At 39.5% G+C, this 22,560-nt stretch overlaps 1 protein-coding gene across 1 annotated transcript; it reads left to right on the top strand.

Annotated features, from left to right (window-relative positions):
- Positions 1 to 1,476: 1,476 nt before the first annotated feature.
- On the top strand, positions 1,477 to 22,279 carry LOC116965644 (protein scribble homolog). Its single transcript, XM_033009853.2, has 7 exons — positions 1,477 to 1,548; positions 2,039 to 2,242; positions 4,401 to 4,637; positions 6,617 to 6,706; positions 7,383 to 7,460; positions 9,252 to 9,347; positions 21,630 to 22,279. The coding sequence occupies exons 1-7, from the start codon at positions 1,477 to 1,479 to the stop codon at positions 21,780 to 21,782; spliced, it is 930 nt and encodes a 309-aa protein (XP_032865744.1). The 3' UTR covers positions 21,783 to 22,279.
- The last annotated feature ends 281 nt before the right edge of the window (positions 22,280 to 22,560 follow it).

The following is a 22,560-nucleotide window of genomic DNA, read 5'->3' as shown; positions in this document are numbered from 1 at the left end:
GATGGATATCAGCTTGCTCCTTGTGCATACAGGGGGCTACCACAGCAGTTGAATGTGTGCCTAAGATGGTGAAGCGATTGTCAGCATAAGCTTAGTTTGAAATCTGTATCTACCTTGAGGGTATAGCCTTTTACTGGTCTTGAAGAATTTGGCAAGCTAGGTTTGAAAAGCTGTTGTTCAGGATTAGGACTTGGGGTCAAACAAGGATGAGAAATTTCATTGGAAGCAGTTAAATGCTTCACTGTACCTATGTTTATTTTAAAAGTGAAATTGTTTTATGACTTCATAACGAGCTTAAAAGTTGACAAGGACTTAAACTGTGTCTGGAAATACCCTGAACACTGGGAGGTGTCACATTAACTATTCTGAAATAAACCAGACCAGAACTATAGGAGACAATTTCAGCTAGTGTGCTATTTACCTATCTGATTAGAAGTGCTATCCACCTAGTTAATATTCATAGAAGACAAAGCTTCTATTTAAGGGTGTCCAGTGTTTCCTTACTCAAGGCACATGTAAAGAAATACCAGGAGATATGCTGCCTTGTGTTTCCAGTTGTCAGGAGGACCAGAAGCCACTACCGTGTCATGATTATTTGTGCTGCTTTTGCATTCAATTCACTGATGAACTACATTGACAATCAGCTTGAGCGCTCTGAGTGGTGTGGTTTAGAATAACCAGAAATATGGGCTGTTCATCAGCAAACAGTGGCATCACCGAGTGTCAGTGCAGTTCAAAATGTGGTTTAATAGTAAACTTCCTATAGAGGCCAATCCTTTGTTGGGGCTATGATCTTTCCAAGACTCACCGAAAGGTCTATAATATTTTCCAATGAGACTCTGAGATACTGTCCTTCTCCATTTCCTAGTCTTTTCAGCCATCCTAAAACCTAAAGCACATAAAGAATCCCAAGTGCACCTCCTTCGACAGCTGAAGATGAAGCAGTATGTTCAGCATGGACAGCCTTGTCCTATCTCCTTTTCTTTCTCAAGCTTAGATCTAATAAAGATAGTGCCATCTGGATGCTGATAACAGCAAGAAATCTACGTGTGTGAACTTACACTTCCATTTTTCCTTTTTAATGTAGCATGGTTAAACAGTTGTTAAATCTGAATCAAATATCCGTTTAAACAATGTGAAACTCAGGGTGTGTTGCTGACTTGCCCCACTGGAAGCTTGTTGATATTTTTTTTTTATTAATTTGTGTTCTCAATCTCTTTACCTTGTTGGATCACGTGCATTACTGTATCTGTTTATATGGCATAAGGCTGCTTTCTGCCCTTGGATTCGTATTACCATAAGAAAATTTAAAAGCGAGATTAAAATAAAGCTTAAAAGAAATATAAAGGTTACTTTGAAAAATGGCTTCTGAAGTTCAGTGAAATTAAGGCATATAGGCAACTCTCACATGACTTGTCACGTATGAAATTCTGTGTATGAAGAAGAGAGGTGGAGTTTTTTGTTTGTAAATAAGTAATGAATGTTTTGGGAAAACTGGACTATAATCACTTTGAAAATCAGCAAACATTAAAAGATCAATTTAGTATTGTACTTTCTACTGGGACCATTCAACAAATGGAACATTTTATTCAGTGAATAATGAAAAGAGGTGTTGACTTGACAGGTTTTTTTTTTTAACTCGGGTCGTGAAATGAGATGGTCACTAAAGATCTTAAGTACTCTTGTTTTCTTAATAGTACAGAGTGTAACATTATTGAAGACTGTTGTTGATCATTAATTCTTTACGTTGCTGAAGGTGGGCTTGGTTCCATGCTCATGTAAGTTCTTAAAGGCTTCCACTAATTTCAGCAGTCTTTGCTTGCTCTTTGTATCACCGGTATTGCCTATTGAATGGCAAAGTGTCTTTCTGGGGCTGAAGGGACCTCTCAAGGTAAAAAGGGGAAACCCAGTATTTTCAAGATACTAAAATACCTTGCAGAACTTGCCAGACAATTTCTGCACATACAAACTTCAATCGCTTTCTTAAAATCTATTCATTGCCTTTTTTTTTTTTTTTTTTTTGTCATCTTCCTCCCAGGACTCTATTAAGTGGCTTCCCAAATCTCCTAAACTGTGCAGTGGCCATAACTGGAGTTCCCAGGGCTCTCGCTGGGCCTCCTTGAAAGGAAAGGAAAGTTTTCATGGTGATAACCTGTACAAATTCAGCTCTGCTAATGAAAAATGGAGAAAAGGAAGGATCAGTCCTGAGCAAGAAGCGGAGGAACTGGAGGATCCTGATGATGTAGGTAGTCTTGAAGTCAGGAGAGACAATATGGTGTGTCCATCAAGAAATTAGTCTGCTCACAGTGCTATGCTGCCGATCACTTTGTGTAAGCAGGAGGCTGCACTGCCTCTACTTTCATACCCTTGCTTGTGCAGAGAGTACAGAATCATGTTCAGTGTTTTATTCCTTCACTTTACTTGCAATTAAACAATCCATCCAACCCCCAAGAGTACAGTGCAATTTGCAGGTTAAGATGAGTAACCTGGGCAATGATGAGGTACATAGGCTTTTTATTTTACACTTACTTATATCCTCAGTTACCAACATCCCTCCATCTCTTTCAGGTAAGCAGGTTGTTAACAGCACTTGAAGATCCATGTCTCCGAAGAACTGGATGGTAGGAAAGTGAGGTTGCAGTGCTGCTCCATTACATGTTTAGTTTCGGGTAGTATTTTTCCAGGATGCTGACATCACGGAAACCCTGGATGCTGTGGTTTCTCTAACCTGTGCCCACCAGGTGTCTGGCACCTGGGCAGCAGCTTGGCTGTCTTCTTGGTCATAGCCAGGGGAAAGGAGGTTGTGATTGCACTCTTGCAGCCTTTTCTTTTCAGGATGTTGCTCACTAGATGTTTGCTTGGAGTTGAGGAAGGAATTGGGATCCCTTCTCCTCTGCCAGAACCTCTTCTGCCTTCCGAGCCCCCGATTCTTGCTGGTGTGCCCCTTCCTCTAGCCCCCACTCCCAGCTCTTGCTCCTGGCCTGTCTCCCCAGCACCCAGGGCACCCCACCACTACTGATGGGTATGGGTCAATCAACCCAGTGCTGTTAAAGAGGAATCTCTCAAGATAAGAAAGATAATGTTTTGTATGAGTTCAGGCTAAACAAATTCCCTTTTAATTTTAAGTGAAAATAGGAAGCAGTCATGCCTTGCTTGCGCTCTCTGGGGTTGGCGATGTTTCTTTCCATCCCAACCAAAAGGAGATTGTAGGAAAGCTCTGATATAGATTGAAAACATAAAGTGTCCAGTGGGGTTTCTGCACAGCTGTTTGTAGCAATGCCACTGCTTTTTATTTCTGATATTAAACTTCCAAGCTTAGGAAGACATTTATAGGGTTTATTTTCAAAGGTGTTGTCCTTTGTTTGCTACATCATTTTACTGTTAACAGAAGATATAATTATTCTGAAAATATGAAGATCTGATTCAACCTAACCTATCAAATTGAGGAGCAAAAATCAGTTAAATATAAAGGATCCCTAAAATGTGAACAGAATTTGACCATCATGGCTGAATTTCATTTAACCACTTTGCCAAGCATAACTGACAACTGGAAAGTGTCACTGTTTTGAAAACTTGTCTGAAGCTTTAATTGTTTGGTGGATGTGTTTTAACTGTGTTTCTTCTTTCAAGCCCTTGTGGTTTATCTAAGCATAGGGTCACATTGTCAGTTCCTCACTGCATCTCAGAGGAGGTACAGCCTAGAGCCAGGCTTCAAAGCAGGCTTCAAGATGCCTTACCTTTGAGGCTCTGCTTCCAGTGGTCCCCTTAAACACTTAAGTTTGCAGGTCTGCACTCACTGCCATTTGTAGCTAAATAAAGTCAGTCCAGTTACTTAAAATATTTTTTTAGAGACGTAGATTCACAGGTAGGGGGCTTGCCTTCCCACTCTCACCTGTGCTCCCAAAAATAGAACGCGAGCCTTGAGTAACTACGAGAAATGTTTTATTTTCTGTATGGAAAGCCCTTTAGTTTGCTTCATGTGTGTGGTTTCTTGCCTGGGGCCAGTGGACTCAGTGCTACTGAGCTGCCAGAGGCTGCCCAAAATAGTCTCATTCTCATGCTCCACCCTTTTCATAGGGCATTGCAGGATTTAGTTTGGTGTATGTGTGTTTATATGTGCCTGTGTATGCCAGGGGATCTAGAGAAAGGCTATATGAATCCCAGTCCTCTCCCTGTTCCCATAATTTCCATCCCTGTATTGAGGGAAAACCATGCCCAGAGAAATAACGGTAAAAGAAAGATACTTGTAGGGTTGCAGTTTTGTCTGCAGTGAAACAAGTGCTAATGTACAGCAATGTCATAGAGAGGAACAAATCCAGTTTAACATGGGTAGGGTCTGGTATCAGGTAGGTATTCTTCCTGCTGTTGCTGTGTTTACCTCCTTTATCTTTAACCCCCAGGAACCTATTTCCAAGTTTTCTGGCAGCCTTTTTGATACCGATGATAGCATGAGAGATCAAGTAAATACCAGAACAGCTCTTCAAGAAAAGCGCAAGTCAGCGATGAAAGGGAAGACTCTTCCAGGGACTAACACTAAGGTGCAGCTACCCATCTTGGCAGCGGGCAGCTTCCCTGGGGAGAGTGGCCGAATCCCAGAGGAATCGAAGAGGGTGGATGTACTGCAGCCCCCACTGAAGGTATTGAACTGCTGCATGGGCTGGGCTTGCTGATGGTGGGGCTCCACGTGTCCGTGGGGAAGTCTGCATGTCCGTGGGGAAGCCTGCATGTCCGTGGGGAAGCCTGCATGTCCGTGGGGAAGTCTGCTTCTTGTGCAAGGCAGGTTATAAAAGATCCAAAGAAGGAGGGCCATTGCATGGTAGATGTCGTGAGACTTCTCTTTCACAAAGTGTAAGCTGAGGATTGTCCTGGCTCCCACTGACTTATATGGAAAAAGAGTTTTCCATTAAGAAAACCCAAACAAACAAACAAAAAAAAAAACCCAAACCCAAAAACTTTCTTTTTAGCCATTTGATACTGTCTCATTTTATATATCCAGCTTTGGTATTGTAAGGTCAAGCCAAAGGTGCGTGCAGGTAGGCAGTCAGCTAAGCCTTCACTTAATCCATGGTTTAGAAGCAGCGGCATGGCCTTACCCTCAGGTCATGAGAAGGCCTCTATCCCTTGAAAAGGGATGGGAATATTCAAGTGAAAATTTATCAGCAAGAACTAAAAGATTTGGGCTGAAGTTTACGGAGAAAGCTATACTTGACTCAATGGTTATATATCCAGTCTTTGTATGCTTCAGAGTACATGAGGAGGAAATATACTTTATGGGTCGGCTCCCAGGGGTGGCCACTGCAGATTACACCTCTGCTGACCTCCCGTGGGGCAGGAGATGCAGAATTGCACTACGTCGCTGGGGTCATGGGATGCAGCACTGGGAAAGGCAGCTGGCCTGGTGTGACACCTGTGCTGGGACCTGTCACTGCTGGTAATCATGAGCTTGTGAAGTCTTGAGTGTGCAGGTAATGCTAAGTCTAAGCAACATTTGGCAGGGTGGTTTTTATTTGACTGATAGGGTATTTTCGTACCTTTTTAGGAATTAGGAATTTCAGATAAGTATGTTATATGTGCAAGAGTAACTGCATACATTCGTTAAATTTTGAAATGCAACTGTGTTGAAATATTTTTTTTTAATTATATAACAAATTATTCAAATCTGAATTGTCTTAGTGATATGAAGCACATAAATGAAAATAAGAGCATTTTGCTAATGTGATAAGGTGAAATGAAATTTACATTAAAATTTCACTATACTATGGCGAGGTGTTCTGTAAATTCAATGTGATTGCTGTTTTAGCAACTAGCAAATTATTATTCACTACCAAGATTATTATATACTAAAAAAAAAAAAAAAAAAAAGGCAGCCAAAAAAGCAACAACAGGGGTAATAATTCCTAAATGTGAGGTGTCTTTGGAACTTGAATCTGATTTTATATGCTCTTTGTTGTGAATTCTGTAAATTCAAAAAATTATCTAAGATTTTGTACTAAATTTTTGCTGATACCAGCAGGAGGATAATAGACTGGATAGATTACAATTCATGCTGCTTTTTTAAAAGCTTCCTCATATTTTTAGGTCAAGGAATAGAATACTGCCAAATCTTTTGACAGAGTTAGCACATACAAACAGAAAGCCTGTTTAAAGAACATTAGTCTAGTAGTGCTCAAAATCAGTTATCTGTTCTCAAAAGAGGTGAGAGTAAGCAAATTAGAGTGTAGAAGAGGTTCCAAAGTAAAGGGTTTTCACCAACTTACTGAAAATATTTACTTTTCACTCCTCCTGTGTACTGGCATTGTTGCCATTGTGAATCCTCAGTAAATCAGTGGGTTTCATAAGACAACTGGTTTGGTCAGGAGACTTATAAATAGCCTTATATGGTTTTGGCATGACTCTAAAACCTGGAAAAATAATGCATTCTTGGTGTTATTGAAGAGTAAAGACTAGTCTTGCATGTGCCAGTGTTGAAGCACAGCATTATTTTTCTCTTAGTTGAGCTCTAGAGGGGCAAATCTGCTGGTGTTCAGAGTGGGAGGTAGATTTTTCGTTGCTCATGTAATTAATAGGCAATGTTTTTGATTAATCAGGCCACTTATCCATTATAATTCTTTTCCAGATAACCATTACTGTGTGCAGTCAAATGGGGAGTCTTGGTATTAGCATTGCTGGTGGAAAGGGCTCATCTCCATGTAAAGACAATGATGAGGTGCATTTCATTACTCAAAATTTATCTAGTTATCATTAGAAAGAAACTGATGAGCAGTTCTTTGAAGCTACTGTGTTTTGTTGTTTTCTTTCTGAGGTTGTCCTCAATGTAACATCACTGTCTTCATAATAAAGCTAACAAGGGTAAACGTGGGTAACTTATTTCCCAAAGTAGAAGCTGGCAGTAGATTTTGATGGGGAAGCTCCTGGAGGGATGATATTGGAGAGAAAACCCAATGTAAAGCAATGATTGTCAAAAGACAACCTGATGGCTGAAACACCGTTGGCTGGTTTCCACTTTCCACCTCACTTTGGGGTCACCCCCTTGGCAATCCACATGCCTCTCTCATCCCATTTGCTCATTCCCAGGATCTAACTTGATTAGAGAGAAGTATTTCTCACATCTTCTCGCTTAATTAGCATTTAAATAAATCTTTGTTTCCCAGTCTGTCCCCCATGGTGAAGTTTAAACAATTAATGACTTCTGTTCATTGTTGTATGTGTCAGCCATGGAGGCTTTTTTCTTCCTGCTAATGTACTAAGACATTTAGTTTTTATTTTAATAGAGGCAGCAGAACAACAAGTCTTGAAAATTAATTACTTCCCGTTTGCTTTTTACATTTAAGAACAATGGAAGGAACCTTGTCAGGTCTGAAACCTGTCTTTTGTGTTACCAGGGGATTGTGACTGCATGGCTGCCGAAAGGTGGTGCAGCAGACTTGGCTGGGGTACAAGCAGGAGACAGAGTGGCAGAGGTAGATGGGTTGTGTTTTCTTGTTATCTTTAAATCGAATCACTCAGAGTTGGGGAATTTGAGATCTAGATCTAGGTTTGCCTTAGCTTTTTAGATACTTCCCAAACTATGTTATAAAGAAATTATAATAACATTAAATTGTTGTATTCCTTCTTATTATATTCTGGTTTTCAGATCTTTATGTTCAAAGTGCCAAACAAAATATTATTCACTTAAATGGCTGATTCGTAAAGGAAAATAATGATCTTAGTAAGCAGTTATGTAAGCACAAATGCAGTTGTACTTGATCTAAGAAGCTTTCTTATGACATTGTATTAGATTTACTAGATGAGTTCACTGCAGTTGTTACAAAGAAATATAAACTAGATGAGCTTGTTTCTCCAAGGTAATTTTTGGTTGGGAGAGAATAACTCAAAGTAACTCCCCTGATGGAAGCTTACAGTGCCAAGGGATAAACGTGTGTCTCGGGCTGCTCCACCTCAAGCCCCATCTTTCCTAGCAGAAGCCACTCTCTCAAGCTTCAGAGGTTCCCAAGAGCAGTGGTGATCACGTACAGTTCTGTGATACATTTTTTTGACCTACTGTTTGGTTTCTACATGCTGAAAAAGGTAGAGTGGGAGGAGAGCCTCTCCAGAATTACTTTGAGGTGAAACTGGTCGATAATTTTTTTCAGCTCTTATTTTCTTAAAATGCATTTATACTTGCTTAAATTAATAGTTTTTACTCCAACATACTCCTTGTTGAATTAAGGTAGGACAGAACAAGCAATGTTGTATGTCCGTTAAATTGTCAGGAATGAGGACACAATCTATATCAGCCAAAGACAAATTAATGATAAATTATTTTACTCATTTTGCAAAACTATGCTATAGATTTACCAGGATTATATAGACTTGGAGGATTGTGCTCTGCAATCCACATATGGATGTTAGCTTAATATTTTTTAAAAAGTTACAGATAAAGTTCTGTAACATTTTACCTTTTTTCTTTTATGAAAGGATTATCCTTATCTATTTTTTGTATTTTAACAGACGTGAGAAAATTTAAATAATCTGTGTAACCTTATCTAATTTTTGTATTTTAACAGATGTGAGAGAATTTAAATAATGTATATATTTCACATTATCAGATCATTAGGGAAAAAAACCCCAGGATTTTTAGTTGCTATACCTTTAACTTCTGAGCAGAGTTTCTGGTAAAGTCAATATCTTAAAAATCAACCGCTTGGCTCAGGTTCCTCCATGAGGCTATAACTCATTCTTATTTTGCGGGCTATGTGAAATATAGTAACTACTAACTAATGTTTGTTCGTTTACTGAGTAGTGAAACAATTAAAAAAGAGAAGAAATTTGTGTTCCATACTGTTCTGTCTTGCTGTTGGTATCTTACAAATAGTTATGATTTCTCTGTCTCCCACAAGATGGCAGAATCATTCATCTATTTAAAGAATGTAGAAAAAAATATCTCTGCTTTTTGTATGTGTGGGAGATGAGAAGAAATTAATGCATTCAGCTGTGCTATGGGAGTCCTAATGTTTTGACCCCAGGACTAATCTGTGTACAAATAAGCAGCATTTTTCTCTTGATATTATGTGTTACAACTTCTTATTCTTGATCTGGCCACTTCAACAGTTCAAGGGACAGCAAGAACTGCAATTTTATTTGCTTTTGTTGTGCAACCATATATAACAATAGGGCCAGGTATTTGTATACTAACCTGAGAGGGAGGGAATTGCTCTTCTTAAGCAGCAGTCAGAATAAAAATATGCATTTCTGCTGCTTTGTTTTTAAAGGTATCCCTCATTTCAGAAGCCGATGCCCTTCATGCTGGTTCTACTGAAGCTTCTTCCAAGGGCGGCCCTTTCCCAACAGTAAACCACGTCATAACCGTAAGTAAGATGTCCCTAGTGAGTAACAAATCATTCTTAGCTAAGTACTTTGTGTTATCTGTCATTAATGCTCGTATAGATGGTGAAGACTGGCACAAAACTTGTGAGTGGCTGCATAAGAGGGCAACATGTACCAAAGATCAGTGAGCCCAGCATGAGTTTACTTGGCTGTCACTGCAGCTGGAATGTGGCTCCTGGATAAGCACCAGCAGAGCAGCCCAGAGCTTTCAAAGCACTCTGGTCTGGGGACTTCAAGCATGGTGCCCATTCCCTCCAGCTTAAGTGTTTATTCTGTTGTCTGGACTCTCTCTCTAGCTAATGGACGGAGCAGCATCTCCAGGGTGCCTCTTTTAGGAGGAAGAGGTTGAGCTGCTACCTGGAAGTGACCATTTTTACCTTTAGACTCAAGGGCAAAATTGCACAACAGGCTAAGACTGCATGCCCATATTTTAGGTGACTGATGTCAGACAACATGTGTCACAGAAGGAAATGGCCAAGCATCCAGGATGGCTTTTAGAAATCTGATCCACTTTCGTGAACTTCTGTAAAAAATTCAACTCTCTGAAGACCTATCCCAGTCATGGTCATCTGCCTGCACACCTGAAGTTATGGTTGTACTAGGAAGGTACAATAAGATCAAGGTATCTGAATGATTAAGGTCAAAAAGCATCCTACTCGTATTAAGCCTGAAATACCAGGAAACAACAACTTTTTTTTCCCTACAGTAAATGCCAGAGAAATGCTTTGTTCAATTCCTCCAGCCTTTTTTTATCCTCTTCCAGGAATACCATTCACAAGCCAGCTAACAGCAAAAAAATGAAAGTTCATCTATTATATAGAAGACTGTAATCAAAGGCCACATTCAATTTTTATTAACCATTCACATTTTTTAAAATAATGTCATTTGTTGACAGAAAAATAAAAGCAAATAGACCATGCAAATCTAGTTTTCTCTAGTTTCCTACATGGTTTAATATTTAAGAAGGGTTGAGCTGCAGCTTTTGTCTGAGATGGACTAATGAAGGTTTTCTCTTCTATTCAGTTGCTTAAAGAAACTTCTTTTGAGGCCTCTTGTCTCCAATATCATCTTGTGAAACATTTAGACCAGTTTTATATTCCAGTTGAAAACGCTTCCATCAGTATTTGTTTTTGTCCAGCCCTACTTGGTAGCTGTTTCTTATGGTCTTAACCCACATTGCAGTAAGCACGAGGCTTCCTGTTAGAGGAACCACTATTGAAAGGGTTGATTCACACGTTGGTAGTGACCTAGATCTGTTGCAGTAGTATCTGACTTTTAGTGTTTCCAGCCAAAAAGAAGAAATGGCCATTTTTTAATATTGTATGCCTCTTGAAAAATAATGCCTCTCTTTAAAATTCTTCATCTGCAAGGGGAGGAGAAGGCACATTAGACCTAGCTACTTACCTTAGTGTACAGTGCACAGAGGGAGTCAACTGGCTGAATATGTTTCAAGTGTCAAAAGTAGCTGATGTACAAGTGCTTTTGTGGAGAAACATTTGTATTTCTGGTTTTGTTTCTTTTTTTAATCAAAATCTTTGTGCTGTAGCAAATTGTGTATGTTACTGCCCTTAACCCTGAGCCAGCATTCATCTGTCTTAGGGTTTACGGGCTTTTGAGGAGTATTCTGCTGACTCATGAACTGGTCAGTATCTCATCTGCTTTCACTCTGGGTTTACTCTGGTGAAATTCCTCTTATTCCTCAGTAACTGTCTTATCTGAAAAATGTTTATAACCTGGCTTCTTATGGAGGACATGCTTTGCATGTTCAGATAAGCAGAAGGCAGTAGGACCTTAATGCAGAATCTTCTTTTTGCTAGGAATCTGGGAAGGTTTATTTCCTTCATATTTTTGACTAGGTTTCAAGAGAAGATGGGTGCATCTACATCAAGGGAGGGAAGGAGAGAAGCATGGTAGCAAAGAAGCCAAAGGCTCCTATTATCCTTTCTGCAAAATCTGAGTTATATGCTGGATGGTACCTGTCTTCCTTCTCCCTCTTTTCCATGTCATCACTGCCCTCCAGCAGAGATTCTGTCTTCATCTATTTATTTTTATTGACTTTTAATCAACTTCCTTTTTGCATATGCTCTCTGTGATAATACATGTCTCTTACTTGCTAGCTATAGCCCTCTAGCCATCTCTTGCTGTCTCCAGGCCTGGTGCTGTGACATTACAAAGTTCAATGCTGCTGCCAGATGGGGGTTTGCTCTCCATTCTTCATGGACCTGGTTGCTCTAACTTCTTCTAAAAGGCTCATTTGAATTGTTAACTCATCCAGCCAAACTCAATTTCAAACCCTTTGTGCCAGCTTTAAGATTTCATGACAGTGTGAATGACAAGTAATTAATTGAAGAAACAATAAAAAGTTTTTTTCACTCTCAGTCACTGTTTTGCAAAGGAAAAATGAAAATTGCCCTTGGTTTTAACTATGATTGAGTACTTTATTGAAATGTAGAGGCCTCAGAACTTTAATTACAATTAGATACTTTTTTACATACTGTATTTTATAGACTTGTCTCAGTTATGCTAATCACACCTCAAAATTATGGAATCTGTTTATTTAACTTTGTTTTATATGTATATATCAAAATAAAAATATTTTAATTGAACTGAAACCAAGTCTTTGGATTTTAAAATGGTAATCTTAAAATAAGAGTATCTATGTAAATATGTGCATCAAAATATAACAGATTAGAACCACAACTGATATGGTTATCGACATGCAGACTGTGTGTAAAATATTGCATGTCTAACTACAGGGGGAAAAAGAGTAAATCAGGGATACAAACATTGCCAATAGTGCCCCATTATGACTTTAACAGAAGGAACTTTAACTTGGATTCTGGAGCCTTTATTTCCAGTTCTCTATTCCTCTGTCTTCTGCTCTTTGCTCCTCACTTCCTACTCATCCTCTCAAACATAGTATCAACTTTGCACAGTCTTTCTCCACCAAAAATATTTTCATTTAAGCTCTGACTGAAATTCCCAATGGATTTTGTCTGACTGGAGAGTGTGGACAAGTTTCAGCATCTCTTATCACTTCATGATGTGCATCACCACGTTACCTTCTTTGATCCATTTTTGGGGCTATCAGCATCATAAGGATATTAGATACTTTGTAATGAATATAAAATCTCTTAAATATTTTAATCTAGTACTTCACTTTAGTTCTTACCATATTATTTTATTTAATTGTATGCCTTTGCCCTGGAAATTTCCCCAATTAATTTTTTTCATATAGTTCACCAGGTGTACAACTGTCACTTATATCGAGGATTTTCAAGGAAGTTCAAAGTAAGAGTTATCAGTTAAAAGTGATTGTGTAAAAGAAACTTGCAGCATTGGAAAAATCTGAAGAACTTCTTCAAGCTGAAAAAGCCAAATGTTTTGGTTTCTCTGTTAAAATGCAAAGATACCAAATGTTCCTAAATATGGTGAGAAAGCAGACAGCTTCAGTGTACTAGAACCTGTGGTGTATATCAAAGTAAAAAGCTCCTGTACCTGCAGAAAGTGAATAAGCAGATAACATGCTCTTACAATACGTAGGTTGCTGGTTTTGTGCCTTTTTCCCACATTGTTTAGATGCAAGTCATGAGAAACTTTACAGGGATGAGAATCACAGCAGGTCTATCTTCATTTCCAGCTGATACAGACTATTCAGGAAAAACTCTTAATGTACTTATACCAGTTAAAAATCTTCATAAATCTGAGTATCAAACCCTGTCTTTATTCATCTGGGCAGGTTAGTTCTAGCCATGTCAGAAAATTGTAATCATACAACTTAAGCATAGTAAAACTTCTTTCTTGTTTCTTTAGTCATTGTCTTGCTTTTTTCAATTTTAAAAGCAAAACCACTAGAACGCTCAGGTCAGAGAAGCACTGTGAAAGAAGACAACTGAAGTGGGATTCAGAATGTCCCTGTCATCATCTCAGACAGATTTCTTCTGACACTTCTTTCAAACAATAAAGACCTTGCTCAGAGGCAGTGCTTGATTGACCTGTTCTCATAACACCGTATGACCTAATATTTCAGTCTTCCAGTTTTTTATGAAGAACTGCTTTGTCTTCTCTAAAACATTCTCATGAATCTTAATCTTGTCAGGTAAGGGTGTTGTTATTTTTGTATTATTATTTTTTTATTCTGACAAAGTATGTTAGTTTTAGAAGTCAGGAGCCTGACTCCTCACTGCCTTGCATCTTGTACAGGTTTATACACACTTGCAAAGAAGCCCATGTGCAGCCTTGTTGGCTTAGCTAACCCTGTACTGATCGTGGGTCCTTGCACTCTGCTGAAGCTCAGATCTGCCATGTGATTTCTCCTCCATTCCATCTGCTAGTTTGATTACACTTTTATCTAAGTGAGGATTTCTGAGTCAGGATGAAAGTTGAAAGGTGTGTGGTATAGGCACTATATTTACCTCCATAGCATAGTGGTTAAGAAACTTATTTTGTGAATTTGAGATTAAGTTCCTGCTCAAACAAATGTTTCTGTTTGCACAGTGCATCTTTTTCCGTCTCTTCCTTTTAAGTAGTTTTCTCACTGGACTCGGTCAGAATTGACTCACTTCAAACTTTAAATTCCTGGGTTTTGCAGAGCTTGTAGTTAACAATGCTAAATAGGAAAAACCTTTTTTTTAAAAAAAAAAATGTCATTAACTGATCTTTTCAAGGCAAGATATTCAAATACTTCAAAGTTAAAAAAGAAAAAAACACAAAATAAACCCAATCTTATGGTAGACAATATAAGCAAAAATACATCCAAAAGACAAGTAGATTCAAGCAAGGCATCTGGTACCATGCTGTAGGACATAGCGTACTATTTGCGAATAAAAGAGGATAAATGTTTGAACAACCACACAAATGATAAGCACCATCTTCCCTTGTGAAAGGTGTCCTCACAGACTCTGTGGGAATTCAGCAGGGGAGAAGACTCTACTGAATTTCTGCGGACATTCAGGTACAACCGCTGCCTTTCACGGGGGTGATGAGCTTTCATCAAAATCAAGGGGTTGGTAACTTGGGCTGTGGGTAGCACTGCTTATGGTGGCAGTACCTTTTAAGTCCCCCAGTATGATCAAAGCAGTGCATTTTCTTTATTGTTTTTATAGAATCAGGACATAAATGATTACACAGAAAGTGCTAAGATGAAAATCTATGTATCGGGTTCCATTGTCAGGGAAGTCACTATCCAGTGGTGCATTAGCAGATGAAAGAAATGGACCAAGGACAATTTTCATAAGCGGTTGGAATCGTATAAAAGCTTTTTGTGTCTGATGGCACTGCAGATATGACACGATGAACACTGATCTTTCATTTTTGTCTGCTATGAAATGGGATGGTGAGTTTGACTGAACTCCACCTTCCTTGCCTTGTGCCTTAGGAGGCAGTGAACTGCTGGATAGGAATAACAGAAAGGAGCTTCACTCTAAATGTGACATGCCCAAATGTTATATATACTACAGACTGGGAAACAGCTAAGACATTCAAGGAGTTCTCTTGCTATTTCAATAAGAAGCGGAGAAAATACACAGTTTTAAACTTGGCCTCTAAAAGATATCAATCTCTAGAAAATTCCCATAGAGGAAATTTTAGGGAGAAGCACCTGGAGTGGCACTTGTCTGGTGCATCAAACCTTCAGGAAATCATGCTGAGTTTAATTAGATTTTGGAGCAAATTGCCAGGCACAGTATGGGAAGAACAATGAGCTCGGGGAAGAGGGATGGGCTGGTGGGGTAGCTGTGGCTCGGGGCCCTCACGGGGCTGCTGCATGCAAAACCAAGGCAGGGCATCCAAAACCACAGTGCCAAAGCTCAGGCAGGAGCCTTTGACAAGTGCTCGAGAGCAGTGTGCTTGCTCCAAATATGAGGGTGAACTGCATTATGTGGTGCCCTCGCCCAACCCTGAGCAGCTATAGGTGCTGTCATGGCTCGGCCGTTCCCTGAGCACAGCAGCGTGGGCCACCCTGCTTTGCTTGTGCAGAGGTCTTCTGGTGCCTGACCATAGATTTATCTTCCCCAAGGTGCGGAAGAGGTTTATACCTCTCTCTCCATCCAACTTCAGAATTTCAGGAGTTTGGCCGCAGGCCTCAAAAAGCAGTGAAATAACACTGTAATGCACCAGGGAAAGGGATGTAGCGAGGGATTTCCAAGACCAGGAGTGTTGAGGGTGGACCATAAAACACATGCCGGTTAAAATGTTCCTGATAATATGCTATAAAAGGGAAGGTGTGTTGAATGCCTAGATGGGGTTTGCAAATTCTTACAGTTTCATACACGTGGCTGCCCATTAGGTGGTTTTTGTCATGTCCCCCTTTCCCCCCTGCCCCAGCTGCCTTGCCTGCTGCACGCTGGCTGCCTTGCCTGCTTCTGCTTGGCAGCAAGATTGCTTGTGGGTAATAAATTCACAAGGAATTAATTAGGCTTTTTTCTCCCTCTTGTATCTCTTGCACGTTTTCTTTGGGGAGAAGGCTGCTTTTATCTGTTGTCTCTGTCTTTGGGAGCGAAACATTTCATCGCTTTAGTTAAAAAAGCCACCAGATGCCAGTTTGGTCTGAACTGTGCAGAAGTTGATCAGCCTGTTCTCGGCTGTTCTTGTTGGATCTGTTTTGGCATCCTTTTAAAACTATTATTTAAAAATCCAGCTGTGTAACATTTTTCAGTCATGACTAAATGCACTCCACTTTAAATTTGATTTAGACAGTTTCTTCTATGAATACAGTCATGATCAAATGCAACCTTTTGTATCTAGCAAAGGCATGCTTTCATTGCTTAGTGAGAAATCTGAATTTCTTGTTGTTCGAATCTAAAATTCTACTGCCATCACCAGTGATGACAAAAAAAGGTAAATTAAGTATGAAATCATAACATTCATGAGGTTTATGCAGACCCCTGTAAATGCTCTCAGTTGGGCAGATGATTTTATTTTCATCTATTTCCACCAGCTGAAGGGTACTAGCCTTAGCACTGGTGTCAGTGAAGATCAGCTGTTAAGTCAAATTTCAAAAATATGTACCATTTAGATATTTGGAGTTGAACTAGGCAGGCTTCCCTATTAGAGGTATTTTCTAGCTGGGGGATATTTTCTTTAGAAAGTGATCTGTTTGAACTAGGCTTAAAAGTATGCCTGGTTTTCTTCCAAAAGGCCAATCATAATCCTTTTCTCTTGCCCTTATTCTTTAAAAATTGGGCTTTTCATGTGTCATATCACTTTCTGATTCGTAGCCTCTCTCCCCAGCAGCTGGCCTTGCTCTCAGCTCTGCTTTGCCCTGTTGTTGATGGTTATGCCTTTCATGTGAAGCTCAGGCTTTAGCTGTGACTCTTGGCTTGAGAGCTTTCTTCTGCTAAAATTCGAGTATAGACCTGTGAGGAGGGAGGTCAGGGGACGAGGAAGGCTTATACAGGAGAAGAAAGATGTTAGGGTTTGTTCTGTTTGGTTTGGGTTTTGAAAATGTTATAAAAAGACAAAATGAACTGTCTTTTATGGACTGTTCTGCAACCTTTTGGACAAACATTTTTATTAGAAGTGGAAAAGGAAAGCATATGTGCACAACTGGAAGTTAAAAATTATTGGTTGTTAACCTGTTGGCAAGACATCTCATTTATCATGCTTTAAGAACATGCTTTCAACTGAAGCATCATAGCTAGTTGTGGGTTTGTTCCTATCCTGTTTCAATGTGAAAGAATTTTTGTAGCCAGCGCCGCAGCTGAATTGCCTCAGGTTATTTAGATGGGTTTGTTTTACTGTTTCTTGCAGTGGACTCGTAGTGGACAGACAGCCTGTGTCTGTGCTTCAGTTGAAGGAGTCCAACTTTCAACAGGGGGTGGTAATTCCATTAAATGAGAGTATCTGAAACAGTTTGATTTTTAGTTATGCCTGATTTAAACAAAAATGACATTTTTAGTGAATCTTTTTAGTGTCCAAAACCTTAGTGTTTATGTTGAAAAAGTGTAAGCAAGATGCAGACAAGGTAGTGAAAGAAATTCCCATAGTGAACACATTGGTTTTGGTATAGAACATGTCCTTTGTGAATTATACTTTTTAGGCACTGAAAATACAGTTTCAGGGGAATAAAGGAAAATAGTAACCTTTTTCAAATGATTAACCATACATTTTTCTGAAAAAGTATTCTACATATTTTGATGGTTTGGGATCGACTAGTATTTCAGGTATTATTTTAATAATGAGTGTATGATGATGGAAAGTGAGTAGGAGGACTTTGCGATTTCAATAGAAATATTTTAAACAAGTTCAGACATTATTCAGTAAAAACTAGTGGAGTAGAACAGTGGAACAACACAGGATCCTGGATAATTTGCCCTCCTACACCAGGATCCACTTCTTCTGAAGAGTTACTAGTAGAAGATGGAAATTCCACACCTTCCTACATGCCTTAGGCAAGTGACTCTTGAGCTCAGCTGCCTGTACTGGAAAGGTTTCTTTGTTGCCATCCTAAATGTCTCTGTCTTGCCCTGTCTGTCATGGGCAGTGGAAATAGTTTGCTTCCTCTTTGCTGTGACATATTTTTGCATGTGAAATCTGTTCTGTCTTCCTTCAGTCATGGTGCACCAAGAAATGTACATTCAAATATGAATATTAAAGAAAATCTGCAAGAGCAAAGCTTGCCTATTTAATAGGGTGAAGCTGCAGTCAATGAAGATAAGCATGAAAATCTGAAAGCAAGGGTAAAATCCCCTGGGATTCTGGGAAGAGAAGCACTGGGTTTGAGAAGAAGATTGAAAAAAAAATAATGCAAGTTTAGAGTTGTTGATTTTTGTTACTTTTTAAAAAAACGAAACTGGAAGAGGAAAGGAAGCTGATAAAGCTTAGATTGTGATTTTCCTAGAGGCAGGGTGACTGTGAAGGTGGTGACGGATAGAGTGCTGGGTTCCTAGGGGATAGCTTGGTGAAGATGGAAAGGCCACTGTGGTGAGAACTATAATGTGCGTTTCTTAAATCTGTTTCGTGTTGTTTGTTTTTTTTGTTTTGTTTTGTTTTTTTTGTTTTTTTTTTTTTTTTACATGAGATTAATTGATAACTGTTGATGTTAGGAGAGAAAAGCTTAGAGGCCTGAGTCTTTTTCCACTAAATTAGATCTTGTACAAATGCATACTCTATTATTTAATTGGATTTGCTCTCAATTTGCAGTTGCGTAGGTGGCACAATGCACAACCAAGAGTTGTTTTGCCATTGGTACCTGTGCTTCAGCCGTGAGGAAGTCAGCAGGGCTCCTCCACATCCCGTTGGGGAGGTGGGTGCAGAGTGGGGCAAGGAGCAGTGGTGGGTTTGGGGACAGCAGTGGTATGTATGGCTTCGTGTGGGGTTTCAGAGGCAGAGCGGTCAGGGAGATGTGCTGAAAGCAGAGGGACGGGACACGGCAGCGCCTGGACCAGAATATTTTTTTCGTTAGGGAAACTCAGCAGAAATGTCTCCTAATCAGCATGAGTGGGTGTATGAGCTTTCCTCTGCCTGGAGAGGATGCAGAGGGACTGCTGTAGGTCGGAGCTGAGCCCGCTCCCCTCTCGGGAGCGCAGGTTTCCAGCCTTTGCAGCACTCCTGGGCTGAGGCGCTGCTCAGCCTCCGCTCTAGAAAGCCGATCGGTCGTGCGGTGCCGGTTCCTCTTTACCTGCAGCAGCTCAAAGGACTGGACAAAAGACTTCCCCCAGCACTGCTTATTTCATGGAAGCGGTTGACAGTTGCTGTAGAAATGTTGGGCAAGCATGAACCGGTGGGCAGGCGGTCGACCAACGGGGAATCTTACCAGGGGCGTTGGTAGGGGAGTTGTGCTGCTGGCGGGGAGGGGGTGTCCCCCGGAAGGTCCACTGCAGCTCAGGTGTTTGGACCGTGGGTGTGGGGGGAGAGCGAGTTGTCAAGGAAAAGAGATGAGTTTTTGGGAAAGTTGTGAAAGCCTAACTACAGCTTGCAGTGTATTGAACACAGGGAGAAATGCGAAAGAGTATTCGTGCCAGGGCTGAGCATCCTGTGGGATTCATTCCTCTAGCAAGATCATTACAATCTCAGTTTTATGTTTCTTTCAGATGTAGATAAATAATTAAGAAATAATAAAAAAAGGAAGACTAATTTTTCTGTGATAATTAAAATGAATAATGGTCTCTAAAATAAGGAGTATTTCAAAGTGCCTAAAAAGAACTCTCCAAAGGACCTCTGTGCCAAATCAAAACTCTGAGTGTGTATGTTCGGGGGTGATGGTGGAGTGCAATATCCCACAACAACTTCATGTTATTAGTTTAAATTTTTAAGGTTATGCCTTACCAACAGCTAGATTTTTTTTTTCCTATTTTCCATTTCATCAATTAAACTCAGTGATTTTGAGACCTTGTCCCATCATAATATTTGAAAGATAGTATGGAAAAATCAAGCTTCGGAAGTCATGAAAGGTTTGAGGAAAAGCTTTTTTAGAGAATTGGATTTGACTCCTTGCAAGTAGGATTGCTGGGAAGTAGAAACCAAGCTGATAAAGAGTGTTTCAGTAACTTACACTCAAAATGGCTAAGGGCTATTCTTCAAAAGCAAAAAGAACTACTGGCAACTATTCCTTTATTGCTAATGCAATGCGTGCTTGGTCTTGGAGAAATGTGCACATCTGATTTTTGAGTGGCACAGTATGCAAAGAAAGGTCTTCCCTGAGCTTTGAACAGACAGCTCAACGGAATGCAAAGCCTGGTCCTGGATATTTCTGCAGGTAACTTCAGCTAGGGCATAGTCCTCTGCACTAGTTTTTAAGGTGGCAAAATTTCAATATATGACCCAGTACACCACCTGTATGCGTAGGGTGTGCGTTTGCTGTATCACAAAGCAGCTGGCTGCAGGCTGTCATTAAGAAAGAAACATCTTTCAGCAACGAACAGAGCCAAGAGAAACATCCAGTGCGTGGAAAGCGTATAAATGCTATCAGGTGTGCATGACAGAAGCAAATCTTCCCAGTAGTTGTTAGCTTGGCCAGTACTTAGGATCTATATAGGTTATTTAAAGCTTCCAGAAATGAGTTTTCAATACCCCAGGGACTATAACTAAATTTATACCTGGTTTTAAAATTAGTTTGTGTCTATCACAGGTAAGATTCAACTCCAGACTGACACGTGCATTTTGGTACCTACGTGTAGTGTGCCTGCCTGTGAGCCAGGGGGGTGCCAGAGCCCCCGACAGTCAGTGGAGTCGGAGCTGATGCAGCCAGTGGAGCCTGGGGAATAACTCATTTTCCTCCAGTGCAGAAACCTACCCCCTGGCTAGCTGAACAGCCACGAAGCACCTTTGTGCTTGTGTTGTTTCTTAAATCAGATAATGTACAGCAGGGAAATAATAGATAAATGATTTTACTGTGCGGTGTCAACTTTAAACCTTCTTATGAAGTGTGAAGAAATGTAACAAAGTATCTAATAAATAAGAAATACTACCTGTCTTGAAAATTTTCAGACTACTGGTAAGATGGACATTTTATTTATTACACATTATTATATTACCTGCTTGTTAGATATAGTGACTTACTGTTATATCTGTTTTCATTACATGTTAAACTTTTTTTTTTTAAATTAATAAAAAGTAGGATGACTAGGCGCAGCAGAGTTAAATTTGTAATAATGCATTCATTGATACAAACCATTACTGATACATTATTTGGCTATACATAATGCACCTGACATCCTTCTCTTTTTGGTTACAGCATTTAAATTAATTTTAAAACATTACAGTATAATTCTCAAAGAATACAAAGTTCTTGGCCAAAAAATTGAGATGAATCAAATCCATGTATGCATGTTTAGTAACTAACAAATTTACACATTAATATTTTGTCTTAATGTTTCCCTTAAATGTATTTTGTTTGTAAAAAAGCCAAAATATGCAAATTTTCAAGATCAATAATTTATATGCTTTATGGTTCTTAGTTAATCCTTTATTGCTTTCAGGTGCAGGAATTTAATAAATAATGGAGTTATTAAAAGTGGATGTATATTTGTTATATTCGCTTGTCTGTTTTTTAGAGATTTTTTTTTTTTAAATCTTTTTTCCTATGGAAGTTTTTTTTTCTTTAAATTAGAGACCGAGAGGAAAGGCAATTTACCTCAATTTTGATTTAATTATCAGTGCAGTTTGTGGCATAGAACAGTTCACTTGTCAGGATGCCCTGTGGCATGACATCTCTCGTGTATTTTTTCATCACCTGCTTCCCCTGTACCTTTAAAATAACCCCTTTAAACACTTCCCTGCTCTTGATCTGACTCTTCTCTGAAATCTTTCACATCTTGCTGAAGATACCTCGGATAATCCTCACGCGCCCTTCCACCTCCGATGAAGATACTGACCAGTTGCCTCCAGACCCGGATGACTTTGAGCCCGAGGAACCTGACAGCGCAGAAGGCCACGCCTATTCGGACTGTCTGAACAGTGCTTTTTACCCTCCCTAATAAAATACTTTTCTGGAAAGAGATCACCGGTGGTTTTCTTTCCCATTGTTCGATTATGTTTAATGTAGTATTTGAACCGCTATGCCTTATTTGTAGGGAAAACTATTACATGGAGGATGGATTTGAGTGGGGGAGCAGAACCTGTGTTTGTGTTTCTTTGCCTTGAACTTTCCTTCGGACAGAAATTGTGCACTTGAAACAAAATGTGGTGGGTGAGCTTATGTGAATGCCACCGCACATTTCCATAGCCACTTGTAAGGGTGTCCCACAGCACCTAAATGCAATGGTGAAAAGGGCAGGTGTTTTTTATTCGGATGGTACTTTATCCATTTGGAAACACACTGAAAACAATTGTATAGCTAGTTGGAGTTGTTTTCTAAACCTTGTGTCCATGTTTTTTCTGTATAGCTCACCCTTTTGTCTACACCAGATTCCTTTGAATTGTCCCTTTTAATGTTGTTTTCTATGAGAATAAAAATTCCTTTCTGTCTTTTAAATATTGCTGTTTTTTTTTTTTTTTTTCCCCAGCAGAGAAATGTTATTTCCATTAGAATTCTGTATCTCATTCTAGCATAAAAAAGAATAGTTTCTTCAGGTGTATCAGTAATGCAAACATATATCAGATTTGAACAGGACCTGTAAGTTACGTTTTGTTAGATCTATATGCAGGAGGCATCTTATGCAACTATGCACCTGAGAGTAAACTGAGAAGCAATTTCTTATGCTTAAGGAACTGAGACTCTTTTATTTCTTCTCCTGACTTGCATATAAGCAGAAC

The sequence above is a fragment of the Tyto alba genome, unplaced genomic scaffold (assembly GCF_018691265.1).
Source record: "Tyto alba isolate M040663 unplaced genomic scaffold, T.alba_DEE_v4.0 Super-Scaffold_40, whole genome shotgun sequence".
In the NCBI taxonomy this organism is placed as follows: Eukaryota; Metazoa; Chordata; class Aves; order Strigiformes; family Tytonidae; genus Tyto; species Tyto alba.
Note: the sequence above shows the minus strand (reverse complement) of the source record. Positions and strands in the feature narration are given on the sequence as shown.